Source organism: Asterias rubens, chromosome 3 (assembly GCF_902459465.1).
Source record: "Asterias rubens chromosome 3, eAstRub1.3, whole genome shotgun sequence".
Classification (NCBI taxonomy): Eukaryota; Metazoa; Echinodermata; class Asteroidea; order Forcipulatida; family Asteriidae; genus Asterias; species Asterias rubens.
The window spans coordinates 18,694,396-18,711,166 of NC_047064.1; the positions used below are offsets into that span (position 1 = coordinate 18,694,396).

The 16,771-nt window shown below is 38.2% G+C and overlaps 1 protein-coding gene across 2 annotated transcripts in view; it reads left to right on the forward strand.

The window, feature by feature from the left end:
- Positions 1-15,311, forward strand: part of LOC117288271 (glutamate decarboxylase 1-like) — a 31,544-nt gene extending 16,233 nt beyond the window's left edge. Inside the window, exons 7-16 of one of the 2 annotated variants that reach the window (XM_033769055.1) lie at positions 897-976; positions 1,610-1,664; positions 2,478-2,594; positions 3,736-3,800; positions 4,642-4,720; positions 6,452-6,601; positions 7,769-7,818; positions 8,548-8,602; positions 9,375-9,464; positions 14,009-15,311. In XM_033769055.1, coding sequence (XP_033624946.1) covers positions 897-976; positions 1,610-1,664; positions 2,478-2,594; positions 3,736-3,800; positions 4,642-4,720; positions 6,452-6,601; positions 7,769-7,818; positions 8,548-8,602; positions 9,375-9,464; positions 14,009-14,182 — 915 coding nt within the window. In that variant the 3' untranslated portion in view covers positions 14,183-15,311. The remainder of the gene's footprint in view (positions 1-896; positions 977-1,609; positions 1,665-2,477; positions 2,595-3,735; positions 3,801-4,641; positions 4,721-6,451; positions 6,602-7,768; positions 7,819-8,547; positions 8,603-9,374; positions 9,465-14,008) is intronic. The other variant, XM_033769057.1, reaches the window with a different exon arrangement.
- Positions 15,312-16,771: the final 1,460 nt, after the last annotated feature.

Sequence of the window (16,771 nt, forward strand, 5' to 3'; positions counted from 1 at the left end):
GTTGATACATTTAAACATTGTGGGTTTCATCAAATGTCTTGAGGAGAAATAAGAATCATAACTGGTCTTGGATATAAAAATCTACCCCAGACGAAATCAAGAAAAATGCGTACAATTATATAATGAAACATCAATTAACTACCCCCAAACAACAATTACGAAAACGGGAAGGTCAAAAAACCGAATCGACCGTTTACTTGCTTACTATGTGCAAAAGGTGACGAGCACTCCACGGTGTTGGTCAAGTCTCCTCTTTCTTACAAACAAAATGACACAGTCATTTCGAAATCATATTTTCCACCCGTTCTGCGCAACTCACTGCACTTTTATGACCCATTGGAGTAAATTTGAACAGAGGTATAAAAGGGCACGACACTCGTGTCCCGCGAGATGACTAGTGTGTGGTGTGCAAACGGTAAAAAATGACTGCAACGTCGCAAACAGTTATAGAATTACATGCGATGGAAGGAAACAAAATATGAAAGTACTTGCAAGTTGGTAATTCTAAAATTAATTTGAAAACTGTGGTAGCAAGCACGTGTCACGAGGCTGTAGCCTGGGCTGAATTTCATCAAAGCTGTTAACCGGTAAGCAACTTTGTTGGTGCCTATACTGTAGCAGAAAAATGTGCGTTAGCATAAACGTATTTCAATGTGATTTCTCAAGTAAGCAGGACATTTCTAAGCGCGCATGCTTGTTCAGCATGGATTTACTTTGATGCGTCACTCACTTATCAGCGGGTAAGCCAGCATTTATCCTTGCGTATAAAGGTAAACAAGAAGTAGAACTTCTGCTAAGGGACGCTCCATAAGCACGAAGCGGCTGCTTACATGTTTTATTAGCTTGGTATTTGGTTTATGTTTTTTTTTATTTATTCGTAATTACTTTTTTTCCAGAGTCATTTCTCACTGCGACGGGCTGCTGCAATCTTGGGCATTGGAACAGATAATGTGGTGTACGTTGACACCGATGTAAGGTAAGTTAAAATGCAGTACAGTTTTGTTTACATAGTACTATAAGAGTAAAAGTGGACGGATTTTACAGAATAGCTACCATGTGTCTCAAAACAGAAAACTATACACTTTGAAATGGCTGCCGAAAAAAAAATATATGATTCTGGGGAAAAAGGATTAGATGTATGGATAGCTTATGGATTCCACTTTCATATAATACCAAAACCCCCCAAAATAATTCATGCTTGGGTGAGCACTGCTCACTGAAGAACAAGTAGCCGACATCTTGGAGTGAAGTTTGCAAGCTCTAAAGGACTTACCTCTCACAAATTGGAAGGCCAACTACCGCGCCACCTAATTTTCACGTCCTTTACAAAAGTGAGCAGCGTCACCCAATGATGAATTTTTCGGACTTTTTAGTGTCATATATAAAAGTTGAATCCATAAGCTATCCATACATATACACCTTTTCTCCAAGAAATCATATACTTTGTATGCAGCAGCCATTTCAAAAGGGTGTATTTTTTTACACATCCTTTATAGGCATGTCTGTTTCGCTGGTGTGTTCAAGCTACTTCATGTGTGGTCTCATTTTATTGACTTTTCAAAACATTAGTTTTTCTATCAACCACTATGTTTCTGTTTTTATAACACAGGGGTAAAATGAAGATGGAGGATCTGGAAAATAAGATACAGCAAGCTATTGCCAGAGTAAGTGTACCCCTCTTGTCAAAACTACTCAAATATAGCAATTCATTCAATACATTTTGTATTACAAAGTACACCAGTTGGTAGTATTGGCCCAAGATGGCACTATCTCGTAGCGTAACGTAACATAACGACACATAACGTAACGTATCATAACGTAACTTACATAGCCAACACAACACAACTTAACATCAGCCTACATTATGTAACGTAACATAATGTAACGTAACATTATGTAACACAACGTAACATAACATAGGGTAACACAAAATAGCGTCACCCTACAGAGGGCGCTCTATTGTTCTTGAATTCTGGAAATCGAACCAAGAATAGGGGGCCGTGTCCGAAACGGCGACTTCGGCTACAGCTACGGCTAGATCGCGCGCGTCTGCTATTCTTCAACACTGGTAGACGCGCTGATCTAGACGTAGCTGTAGCCGAAGTCGTCGTTTCGGACACGGCCTGAGGCAAAGCTAGCAGGCAATAATGGCGCGCTGCCCATGGTGGAGAGAATAGACCTACGCAAAGCTAGTGGGGGATACGGCTCGCTGCTCACGCATCGGTAGCGAGGTTGGGAAATAATGATTGCGAAGGTCATAATTACCAAGACTAACATTGGTCGATTACACTTTCCTTTGACCACTTATAAACTAAAGTGATTCCATGTCCTTATTCGACTAAGCAACTTCTGAAACTCCTGCCATAACTTTTACTTTTACTTGGCACTTGCAAAAAAAAAAATATATCACCATTTATTTATAACTTTTTTGGGGTCAACTTTAACTATGACTTTGAATTATTGGATTATGTTTCCAGGGTGACAAGCCGTTTTTCGTCAATGCAACCGCGGGGACTACCGTTCTAGGCGCCTTCGACCCCATCAATGCCGTGGCCGATATATGTGAGAAGTACGACCTATGGATGCATGTCGACGTAAGTACTAGTCTTGGCCCAAGACGTCAGTGATCGATTTAGTGGACAGTGTACTACGCTCAGTTGTAATAAAATCACTACAGCACGCCCTCTAGTCAAATTGGTTAGAAATCATACCGTAAGAGGGCGCGCTTAAGCGATACAACCGAGCATAGACTATCAACTATCTTTCACTGACGGTTTGGGCCGACGAAGAACATGGTCAGAACAGACTCGGGCTTCGAATGAAACTACTACTAGTACTCGTTTGAAACCAGCTATTTGTGATTCAGTTTGTATTATAAATGTGTTGCAAACAGTGGCGGAGGAAGGGGAAGACAGAGGAGTGGAACAACATGAGGGCGGCACAGTTTTGGCAAAGTGCATCTAAAAAAAACCACCTTTTGAGATAGTAAACTTTAAACAAAATGTGTTATATAAAGATACATTTCACAATTAATTTTGTTTGTATTGATCAGCTGGTTTGTCGCCTATAATAAGCATTTTGAAAAAGTTACTTCGTTCTGACGGCAATTATTTTTAGACAAAAAGATACTCTGTAATTTTCCCTTGAGATATTTCATGTACAGGGCTGGTTGTTTTATGCTTCTCATATAGTGCGCATATCCGTCACTCAGTGACACTTAAGGCGCTTTAAAGGAACACGTTGCCTTGGATCGGTAGAGTTTGTAACCGTTTGTTATAAAATGCGTATGTTTAGAAAGATGATTCAAAAGTAGGATACAATGATCCACACAAATTTGCCTCGACATTTCAGGGTTTTCCTTTTACTTTGCAAACTAACACGGTCGGTCCCATAAATGGCCGACCGTGTTAGTCTACGAGGTAAAAGGAAAACCACGCAAGTTCGAGTGATACTTGTGTGGATCATTATATTCTACTTTTAAAATATCTTTCTAGTCATATGCATTTTATAACAAACGGTTACAAACGCTTTCAAAGACCAACTCGACCGATCCAAGGCGACGTGTGCGTTTAACATAATACATTTCCCTACTCAAGTATGTGAGACTACGTTTGAATTTTATGAAACATACATTCCCACTGCAGAAAACCTCGCACCAACACGAAGTGACACACGCAATCTACCTAATCATTATGCCATTGCTATTTTTCCTCACTTGTTAAATTTTGGTCGTAGGGGGCGTGGGGAGGCGGTTTACTGATGTCCCGTAAACACAGACACAAGCTTGAAGGCGTCCACAGGTAAGGTGGTCAAATTAATTAATGCGTTTTTTTACCTTCAAGATTGAAGGATTCATTGCACCAGAAAGGGCGCTATAAATGACAGATATACCACATGGGTGCAACACACTATTAATAAACTCACCAAACGCAAAATATTCAACAATTCTTAAAAATATTTTACTGACTCTCAGCCTCCTTAAAGAACAATCATATTACATTTTCAGACTACTAAACTTCAGATACTATTTCTTTCTTAAAGGAACATTACAGAATTGGTGTTTGCTAACAAAACAGTTGCTGGCAGTGTAAACACTTTATGTGAGCCATCATATACATAAACTGACAAACCTGTAGAAGTTTGAGATTGATCGGCCATCTGGGTCACGAGAGAATTACGAATTTTGCATTCCATCGATGCCGAAATAAAAATAAAACGCTAACTGAGCGATAAACTCCAACGCGAAGTTAGATTATTTATTTCTCATCAAATAATGATGACATTTCAGACAGTAATATTTCAAGGGATGTTTTCAACTATCATCATCAATAGACCGTGTAAGTTTTATGTAAATCTGTGATCTTCACGATTTTTGTTTCTTACCAATTCTGTAACGTTCCTTTAATAATTAGATGTTGCATCGGGGATAACGAATATAATTTGTTTGTTAACTCTTACCCATCCACTAATACTGTGTATACAGTACATACACATCGATAACGGTACAGACCATATCATATTTCTTACTTGTAAGATGCCACATTGAAAAGGGATACAGATAGACCACGATTTTCAGTTTTTACAAACATGTATTTTTTTTAAAGATTAATTTGAAGTGTTTTGACTGGTTGGTTTTTGTAGAGCAGACTCGGTGACGTGGAATCCGCACAAAGTGATGGGTGCCTTGCTGCAGTGCTCGGCAATACTCCTTAAGGAAGACGTAAGGAAACCATTTTAAAAAGAGTGTTTTAAGGCCTTATTGTCATTATTTGTTTTATTTGATAACAGACACGACAACGCAAGGCTAACTTTGGCATTTCTTGTGACCCTTTTGCTATAAATGTTTTTAATTTTGCTTCGTTGTGATTGTTTTATTTTTCAATGGTTTGAAACCATAGATTAGACCATTAGTTTAAATCCCCCCAAAACCCATTAACTTTCGTAATCAACGTATGACAATAACAGAAGGTACGACCAGGACAACAAGAAAAGCTTAAAGGCATGACTGGACACATTTGGTATTAATCAAAGACCAGTATTCTCACTTGCTGTATCCGACCCAAAATGCATAAAATAACAAACCTGTGGAAAGGTTGACTGCATCGGTCATCAAAGTTGCAAGAGAATAACGACAAAACAAAACACCCTTGTTGCACAAATTAATGTGTGCCTCCAGATGCCTAAAAAAACATCAGACTTTAAGTATTTTAATATTTGAGTGAGAACTTGCTTCTTAAAAAAAAACTACGTTACTCCTGAGGGAGCCGGTTTCTCACGACATTTAACAGCACTCGATTGATAGTTTTCAAGTAAGTTTTTATGCTTACAATTATTTTGAGTAATTACCAATAGTGTAAAGTGCCTTAAAATAACCCATTAATTTCCGCAAATTAAATAAGTAAAAGAAGGCACGACAAGGACAACAAGAACACATAAAAGAAGAGCCTGCCTGGACCTTGATCTGGAATAGGTTGACCCAATCCAAGACCTTCATTGTTGTGTGACCTTACTATGTTTTTGCTTGCTTGATCAAGGCAAGTTTAAAAACAGTACGGACTAATTATTTACAAACATGTTTTTAAACAATAATTTGATAACCATCCTGTTTATCATTAGGCAGCACAAAAACTAATACATTGTGACATTTCAATAAATCAAAATTTAACAAAATATGACTTAGGGCCTACTACAAAATACGAGCATAAATAAGGAAAACCAATTAGCGAAAAGGGTCCCTGCAAGTGCGTGATATAAAACAAAACTTAAGTGACAACACAATTACAACGGGAAAAGTATACCATTCAAGTTTAAATCTCAAGTGCGAATGTTTCGTCAAATATTTTGGTCTAACATGAACACATAGGTTGAAGATTTTAATTATTTATTAATTTTATTTATTTATTTATTTATCTATTTATTTTTTGTTGGGGGGGGGGGGTTGTATGTTTACCGGTGCATTGTTTGATTGTGACAGTCGGAAATGTTAATGCAATAGCGACTTTGTTTATATTCTGTAAAGTTATATCTTTTGTAAGTTTCCATTTGCCTCAGTGGAGGATGTACAGGGAGACAGAAATAATTCATTGTCATTTTCATTGTTATCGCTTGGAACGGACTGTCCATGGAAGATTTCAACTTGTAGATCGTCCATTTTCTTCTTTTTGCTCAAATTTAATGTGAAGTTTATGGTATTTGATGTATTGCATTGTGATGAGTTATCAATGTTATTTGCGGTAACACCATTATGTGCATCCTTTTGCCAGGTAGAATTTGTTCTTTAGAGAACTGTCTTGCTACTACCGCGGAGATGATTTTTTTTTGGATTAAGTTCGGGAGACTTCTCAGTTCTGAAAAGTCCTGTTTTTTTACTACACCTGGCTGGGCGGGCGGAAGGTAGAAAGTGAAAGTTACAATAATGTGTTTTGACTTAAATTTGTTCTTCGCTCTGTAGGGGATTTTAGAGGACGCAAACTCGATGAGGGCGCCCTACTTGTTCCAGCAGGACAAGCATTACGACGTCTCCTACGATACCGGCGATAAGGCGATACAATGCGGCCGACACGTGGACGTATTCAAATTCTGGCTCATGTGGCGGGCGAAGGTAAGCGTGGGTGCATTTTGAACTCCCCGTTTATTCTGTGGTGGAAGACTAATGGGTGGTATATATAGAACAAAGAAGTACACGGGCTTCAAGTTATTATTCTCCTGTGGAATAAAAATCCGTCAGCTTATTTTGCTGACGACTGTTTTCCTATAATAAAGGGAACGTTGACTTGGATAGGGCGAGTGGGTCCATGAAAAGCGTTTGAAACCGTTTGTTATAAAATGCATAGGTTGGAAAGATATTCCAATAGTAAAATAAAATGATCCACACAAAGCCTTGAAATTGCACGTTTTTTCCTTTTATTTTGCGAACTAACACGGTCGGCCATTTTGTGGAGTAAAAAATTGACTCCACAAAATGGCGTGCCGTGTTAGTTCACGACGTATAAGGAAAACCTAATGCCTAATTGGATTGAGGCCTTCGTAGAATTTAAGAAGCTTCATTTATCAAAAGTGATATACACTAACTGCCTGCCAGCAAGTTCCATGGAGAGCACTTTTTTGTTGTTAGTTTGAACAAGGTGATGGTTTTGGACAGGTAAAATATACGCGTAACCACATGATAGGCTAGGTGAAATATTCATATGTGGGTGCACCTAAAAGCATATTGACATTCATAATAGAAATATGCGGTTCTTAAAAACATCGTTTTATCAGACAAAGCTGCCGGGAATCCCCAAAGCTCTCAATATTTTTTTATGACAGGTAAACGCAGAGCTATGCTTTGAATTATGGGACCCATTTCAAAATACCACATTGTAAGGGTTTACAAAAATGCAGTGAAATTTGCCACAGGCCAAGCCTGAAACACTACCGTGACAAACCCATTCATTTACCGAGTGCAGGGGCCGGGATCTTCACCTGCATTAGACAACTCAAGGGACATGTGGCTTTACCTCCAATCCGAAGGACGATTAAGCAATTTAAGGTGGAGTGTCATGACGGAGATCCCAAAACCCACATCCTGACAACACCGTAACCTAAATCAGCCTCAGTCACTGTCCTCTGCGGGGGATACATTCAGACACTGATGAGGTTGCCACAGAAATTAACAAACCAAATAACATTCCATTTTAAGCCAAATCTAAAAAATGTACTACAGATTGTGGTCAAACATTTGAACCTTTATAAATGTCGAACCGTTTGTATTTTTTTTTTATTACAGGGAACACGCGGATTTGAAAACCACATTAACAAGCTCTTTGATTTAGCACAGTGAGTAAAACAAAATTACAACTGTGTATTGTAATTGTCTATGAACAAAGAGAGACGCCCCCATTAGGCCTTTACTTTGTCTGGTACAACTTTTTAACATCTCTGGTTGAGGAGTGTTGTCTCGGAGGAGAGGAGCCGTTTGGTTAAATAATGAATGAATAAAAGAGGAGCATGCAGGCATAGGAATACATCGACTGAGTGAGAACAATTAAAAAATATATATAAAAAAAATGGCGAACTGAGTAGAAACTTCGTCTGATAGCGCCCTCTTGTGAATCATTCAACTTTCTTCCTCAGCCCAAACCGTATTAGAGACAGACACTGGTGTGGCAAGAGATTCTGCCTGCGGAGATTATGTGCCCCCCACCCCACCCATACAACGAACTGTGTGCAAACGTATTGGATAGCGCCCTCTTTTGAATCCTCCTCTTCAAGTACATGCTAATTTCCCATTGGAGTGGCAGAAATTCCCAGGATAGATTTTACTGGGATACCGGTGTCCCAGGGAGTTCTGTCCGTCGTGGTCCACCCTAATGGGAAATTAACGTGGGTTCTAGGAGGAGGATTCAAAAGAGGGCGCTATCAGAATAAGTGTGAGCACAGTTTGCCATATGGGGGACAGAATCTCCGGTAAGACATAATCTGATGAGACAACGACACTATTCAACCTTGAAACATTACAAATACAAATTTTGAAAACCATTTTTTTTTCAACTCCTTTGTATTCAGATATCTTCTTGAAAAGTTGAAGTCAAGGGAAGGATTCAAAGTAGTTCATGAAAAGGTAAGGTTTTTAAAAGTAAGGTTTTCCAATAGGAGACTTTCCAACGCTAGGTGGCAGCAGACATACCGGGTAAATTTCCATTGTTTACGTAGTTCTAAACATGCGCATAATTCTGAGAACAATGGATTTACCCGGTAAGTCTGCTGCCCTCTATCGTCCCAGATAGTCTCCCATTTAATGGGACACGATACCTTTGATCGGGCGATTAAAAACATTCGTTATGAAATTAATAATAATGGCCGAAAAGAGGTTTTGAAAGTAGAATACAACGATGCCCACAAATGAGCCTGTGGTTTTTGGGTTCACTCCGTGAACAGACACGGTCCGCCACTTTGTAAAACCCAACTGTTAACTTGTGCCTAGACGCATTTTATAGCCCACAAATAGCCTCAAATCGCTCAAATTCAAGGCAATGTCCCCATAAGCAGGCATGATCTTCAATTTCCTTCGTCTAACTCTAACGAATTTGTTTTGATAACGCCCCCAACCGACTAAATATATTTCGCAAAATTTATTTTTTAGTTTAAATAAAACAAAAAGTCTGATCCGAAACCTCGACTCAATCGAGAGCTTGTTTCAACAGATATTGTACTCTCCTTTTGGAAAAAAAAAAATATTTAAAATGATTGGGTGTTTTTTTGTTGACAACTAAAATCAGTTAGTTCACCCTTGAACAAAATTTCCACACTGATTTTTTTTTTCTTTTCAAAATTCACTCGTTGCCGCTTTTAAACATTTTCATTTTTGTATTTATATTATGATATGATTCCAGCCAGAATACACCAACGTCTGCTTCTGGTACATCCCTCCCAGTCTCAGATCAATGGAGGAAGGCACAGAAAAACAACTACGTCTCCACAAGGTAAGGACAAACACATCAACAAACAAAAAACATCAACAACTATGGCACCAGGCGGCAATGGGGGACTTTGGTACGCTAGGTTGCAGCAGACTTTACCAAGTAAATTTTCATTGATTACAATGTTCCTGAGCACACGCACATTAGTCTGTTGTCATCTCTAGCAGCCAAAACAAAAACAACTCCCGTTAACTGACATCGGCAAAATTTTGAAAAAAAAAATGCTACAAATTGGTCTAAGTACCACCTGGATGGAGAGCGCCGGCACATCCGGAGGCCTCTCTGTTCACAGATTTACACTCAACTTACACAGTTTGAAGATAATGATAGTAGAAAGCTTACCTAAAAATATTACATGCTGAGGTGCTGTAGTTTTTGGGAAATGAGTAAAACAATGTCATGAAAATAATTTTCGTCTCATGAGACGAAAATGATGTTAAGCATTTACAAACGTATTTTCATGTTATTGTTTTACTCATTTCTCAAAAACTACAGCACCTCAGTAAGTAATATTTGAAGGAAAGCTTTCCACTATCATTATCTTCAAACCCTGTAAGTTTAATGTAAATCTATTAAGCTTGGGCGATATCACGATATTATCGAACATCGCGATTTTAATTTGGAAACGATTTCGATATCGGATGGATTTGGTTTTAATCGAAATATCGATATATCGCGATATATCGCGATATCGATTAAATATCGCGATGTATTTGCTAGCTGAGACATCTTGCAGCCCATAGGTTTGGAGTAAAACCAGAATAATGGGTCATTAGAACACCTCTCTTATGCTATGACTGTCTCTTCTACAACTTTCACTTGGAGTTTGAAGACTGATGATGTCAAATTTAATTAATCGCGATTATATCGAATTATGGACATTTTGGAAAAGTACCCAAATCCTTTAATAGATGCTAGTTTTGCTTCGGATATGAATAAGACAAATTGTTGTAGTACGGGTACAAACAAATAAAACATCTGTCACCTGTTTCTAACGCTTGGATATGGCACGGTATTTTGACATTATAATCACGCTTGATTTGATTCTTGGTGCATTGTTTTGATGGAAAATCTGTACTTATTCTAAATTATATAGTTCTCGCAGCATTGTTATGATGGAAAATATGTGTTTATTCTAAATTATATAGTTCACAAAGCAATGTAATGAAAACTGGGGTCCGAGATCTGATTTACCAAGATATGCTGCACCCATATCACCTCGTACCAATCAAACCACAGATAAAGCTTACGTCACCGCACGTTTGTCCAATGATATAACTGTATCCAATGAAATCGCTGGATTTGAAAAGCAGGTACCTGTCTCTATTCTTGCGGATAAAATCAGGGGACCAGTCTAAGGTACACCGTGAAGTTTACGCAGCTGCTTTACCTGGCAGCTATAGGGTGCCAGGTAAAGTGCCGTAAATTTCACAGTTGAAGTTTTGTAAACTGTGCCTTAAAGGGGTAGTTTGCAAAACTTCAACCGTGACATTTACGGCACTTTACCTGGCACCCTAGCTGCCATCCAGGTGAAGCAGCGTAAATTTTTCTGATTTTTTTTCTACTGTGTAGCCCCATCAGTTATCAAAGAACTGTTCTTCGTGGACAGTTCTCAATTGGTGTCAGATTCTCCAATGAGTGAAGATATACCTTTATGATTACACCGAGATGCTGTCCAAATGTACATTATCCTTTCAAAATTCTCACAAAGGCGACCTAGAAACAGGCACAAAGCCTATAGCTTTTAACCATTGACGTAGACCTGATTTGCTGTAAGGGGAGACCTCCATTAGACGCCGTTTCGTATACCGCAGTCGTCAAGCAAATACAACTGAAAGGTCTACATAATCAATATTTTCCCTCTCAATACATACAAACTCTGTTGAACACATGCACATATCCCACCATTTGTATATTTGCCTCTTTGCTCTTGCGACAACAGTAACGATTGCCTGGTAAGGTTTTTCCTATCAACATTGTTTTAAGAAAGGGCGCGAACTGAGATCGATTTATTGACAATTTACATTAAAAAAAAAATATTTAAAAGAAATGATGGCGGTTTACGATCTTTCCTCTTGTGACAACACTAACGGTTGTCGGTTAGGGTCTCGTCGAGATTGACCTAAGAAATGGCGCGAACTACGATCGAACTTTTCAATATATAAAACAGAAAGGCCTTGCGGTTTTATAACCGTCTTAAAGACACTGGACACTATTGGTAATTGTCAAAGACCAGTCTTCTCACTTGGTGTATCTAAACATATGCATAAAATAACAAACATGTGAAAATTTGAGCTCGATTGGTCGTCGGAGTTGCGAGATAACTATGAAAGAAAAAACACCCTTGTCATACGAAGTTGTGTGCTTTCAGATGCTTGATTTCGAGACCTCCAATTCTAAATTTGAGGTCTCGAAATCAAATTCGTGAAATTAAAAAGCTTTAATGGCGCAACGTTACATAGCTGTGTGATCTTCATTTCAGGTGCTGCTACCCGTAAGCACACGAAAGGGCATGCTAACCTTCAGCTGCTTACTGTATGGAAATGCTAACCTGTGAAAAACGCTTACGCTTAAATGGAAAGTACACGTATGGTAATTACTAAAAACAAATATTAACTTAAAAACTAACTTGGTAATAAGCATCGGAGAGCTGTTGATAGTATACAACATTGTGGGAAACGACTCCCTCTGAAGTAACGGAGTTTATGAGAAAGATGTAATTTCTCACTAAAATGTTAAAAACAACTTCTAGCTAGAAGTCTTTTATTCCTATCTGAAAGCACACAAATTCGTCCAACAAGGGTGATTTTTCTTTCATCATTTTCTCGCAACTTCAATGACCAATTGAGCCCACATTTTACACAGGCTTGTTATTTCATGCTCAGGGAACACTGGTCTTTGACATTTACCAAACGTTTACAGTGCCTTTTTAAAGGCATTTTTTTCTCGTGTAGTTAGCACACACATTAATTTGCTTACTGCTCTGGAGTTAGCACACACATTAATTTGCTTACTGCTCTGGAGCTGGCTCTATGTGAGATTTTGATTACAGATCGAGTACAAATTCCTGCATTCAACACGTTCACTCACAGCCAGAACGGCAATGTTGTTTTGTTACACCAATATTTGAAAATCCGTCATTTCTAAACGCCATGTAATCACAAACATCTCAACTCCAATACAATTTAACCATTTTCTTCAAGATCAATTTCACTCAACAAACACAAGCATGAGAATTACATAACATGGTATCTGTTTCGCAGCAATCTACTGATCTTTCCTTTGGGATGGTCATGACTATAATATAACAATAATAATATGAATATTTATAATGCACCGATATCCATCATCAATGATAATCACGGCGCAGTAAACCGGAATTTTTTTTTGAAGAAAATTAATTATATAATTACAAAGCAACCATTACTTGAGAGAAAACAGAACAATACGTTAATGGGCTATCAGCTTGAGTGAACAACAATGAATGACGAGCAAATATAATTAGCTGCAAACTGCTTACCAACCAAAAGGATCTATGGTATAAATGCAAACAATAGTTGATGACCTGACGTTTCGAACCTGTGGTTGCGTGTATTAAAGGCATTGGACACTATTGGTAATTACTCAAAATAACTGTTAGCATAAAACCTTACTTGGTGACGAGTAATCGGGAGAGGTTGATAGTATAAAACATTGTGAGAAACGGCTCCCTCTGAAGTGGCATATTTTTCGAGAAAGAAGTAATTTTCCACGGATTTGATTTCGAGACCTCAGATTTAGAATTTGAGGTCTCGAAATCAACCATCTAAAAGCACACAACTTCGTGTGACAAGGGTGTTTTTTCTTTCATTGTTAGCTCGCAACTTCGACGACCAATTGAGCTCAAATTTTTACAGGTTTGTTATTTTATGCATATGTTGAGATACACTAAGTGAGGAGACTGGTCTTTGACAATATTACCAATAGCGTCCACTGTCTTCAAGCAAGAAACTTAACCAGGATTGCTTCTTAAAGTTTGGAGGTAGTGCTTTCTGCATGCTCTATCAGCCAGGCTTCTGACGGATGATACCCAAGCCTACACCTGTATATGGACTCTAAAGGTGTTACCATGTTTCAGCCCCAAGAGTATAGGCGGCAAACGGCCCCTGGAAAAAAAAGTTGATTGATGCCGACACCTTATAGACGATGTGACCTGTGTTTACATTCAAACCGCCCTCTGTTGACAAAACACTATATACGTCATGTTTCGCCGGGCACTGAGTTGCGTAGTCATAGTAAGATTGCGTACACTTTCTAGCTGGCTGCCAAAACACAAAGGTTTTGCCCGGCGGTATGCGCGCGAGTCATGTTATGGTTTTCGTGTGACGTCAGAGGTCACATCGTTCAGGCCTTGTGTGTCAGGCGACTTGCACAAAAAACAGAGTCTTTTTGAAAGGCTTTATATTTAGCCTTCGAGAAAGGCTAGGGTCGAAACGTCGGTTATAACAATTATTTGCAACAAGGAATGGTATCTCCATTTATCACTTACCCTTTCGTCCCATCTCTAGGTCGCCCCCGCCATCAAAGGCCGCATGATGGCCACTGGTACTCTCATGGTTGGTTACCAGCCGCTCGGGGACAAGGTGAACTTCTTCCGTAGTGTGTTCTCCAACCCAGCCGCCACCAAGTCGGACGTGGACTTTCTGCTGGACGAATTGGAAAGACTGGGACGAGATTTGTGATCAATAGATGGAACTGGACAGTGAGCCTGCATATCAAAACAGAGAGCAATTTCTTAAAAAATGAGGTTATTATTAATTATGTCTTTCTTTATGTTTTAAGGTAGGAACATTACCTGTGTTTTTCCTATATACATTAGGGTTAACATCACAATGTTGTTAACAAGAAGGTTTTAAAAGAAGGGCACATTAAACCCAAAATGGGAAAACTTCACAATGTCGATCTAAAGAATATATCTTCCTTAATACAACGCGCAAAAGTTCGTAGAAAAATCTTACAACACTGAGCAATATTCGTGGCTTATGTTTAGTTATTGAATAAAAATTGGTATCGGGCACGTGGAAATCCTTTGTATAATTTGAGGGGCGGGAGAAGGGGGAGTCCACATATTCAAGTCAGTCACGGGAAACTAAAACCGCATGCAAACACGCTGTGGAGTCAGGAGTTTGGATTCATATACCATGCTCAATATGAGGCATACGATGTTCTACAAGTGTTCTTAATGTTTAAACGCGTGAACATAAGTAACCCCTCCTTAAAATCACTCGAGGAAATCTTAACATTCCCAATCACTATGAAGACATGCAATATATCGAGCACCAAATGGAGACTCGGGGTGCGATTCGGGACTCCACATGGGGTGAGAGAAAACCCAATGTTTTTGTTCACATTAATAATACTTCCAGTGGTTGATTTAACAAAGATGGTCCCTAACAGTCAATAGGACTCTTCGGGAGTTATTAAAAACATACGGCTGGTCCTAAGTTATGACGAGCTCGTCCTACCTCGAGAGAAGACTAGTCTCAACTCTTTGTGAAATCTACCCCAGCCTATCCCACTTGCTTAAGACGCAGACCCAAGAGAACAAAATAATATTGCTTTTAACTGAGATGTTGCCGGGGTGCAAAGACAAGCACCAATAACCGACCTAATATGGCACATTACGTCGGTTCCTAGCATCTTGTTTGTTGTATCCAATGTCTAGTCTTCTTGTAGCTAAGTTAGACAAAAATGCCGCTGGGGGAAAACTTTCCATAAGTTTTCTTTTAGTTACTTAGGCTTGGATGTATTCATTAAAGGCACTGGACACCTTTTGTAATTATAAAAGCGCAGTATTCTCACTTGGTGTATCCCGACATAGAATAACAAATCTGTGAACATTGTTTTCTCAAAAGGTCATCGAAGTTGCGAGAGAATATACAACAAAACTGTTTTTCACAACACTATTTTCGTGAGAAATTACCTCTTTCTCAAAAACGTTACTTCAGAGGGAGACGTTTCTCACAATGTGTTATACACACAATATGTTGAAACCATAGGTGCTATGAGTGTGGTTATATAATAAATTGGGTGATAAAAACACAAATTCCTGTCCGAAAAAGTAAAAGTCGTTTTCATGAGAAGGTATGGAACCAAGTAAGGCTACCCTTTTGCCCGCGAATGGCTACGAAACCTATATAATTATCAAGATAAATAGCAAATAAAAATATTGTTAATTTTAGGTTTACCATCATATCAGATCTATTTGTAATCTTGTAAATGCGGGTTCGCTATATTGTTTCCTAAATTAAAACAAAATAAAAGCATTAAATAATTTGTAATGTATTTGTAAAAATCCAAATAGATAAATAAGTATAAACAAACAACTATAAATAATATATTGCGATATGATTATAATTTAATAATGGAATAATATTAATATAATAAGTAAAGCATAATTATGTATTTGGTTGTTGTATTCATGTAAAGTTTTTTTGTTATATAGGTGCTGCTGCATATGCAGCTTTAACAAGTTATAATAAATATATGACTAGAATTGTTTATTATTTTCAAACAATTTTGAAACTATTTAAACACTGCCATGCAATAAAAAGCAATCTGTGAAAGTCAGTGACGCCATCAACACCAACTTATCGTAGCCCGTTCTGTCCAGAATGCCGCCAGAACAACAAAAGTAAATGGTGATTTGAGGAAACTACACCTCAGCATTACCGATGACGAGTAAAACAGCGATCTAGTAAACAACATTATTGGGTTGTTATAATTCTCGTTTACGTTTTTAAACAACAATAATTAGCCAACAACCTGAATATAAGATTACGGTTAGTTTGATATTTGACATTGGAAATTTACACAGGTGTGTACAGCGGATGTCTACACCTTGCTGTTCAAAGACCAGTCTCTCACTTGGTATATCTCAGCGTATGCGTAAGTAAACAAAAAACAAACAAACAAACAAACAAATAATTAAACAAACCTGTGAAAATTTGAACTCAATTGGTCGTCGAAATTGTGAGATAAAAATGGAATAAAAATACACCCTTGCCACACGATGTTGTGTGCTTTCAGATGCTTGATTTCGAGACCTCAAAATCTAATTCTGAGGTCTCGAAATCAAATTCGTGGAAATTGCTTATATCTCGAAAATTACGCTACTTCAGAGGGAGCAGTTTTTCACAATGTTTTACTAACAACAGCTCTCCATTGCTTGTTACCAATTAAATTGTTATACTAAAAATTACTTTGAGTAACTACCAATAATATTACCAATAATATTACCATTGCCTTCAAAGGAACACGTTGCCTTGGAT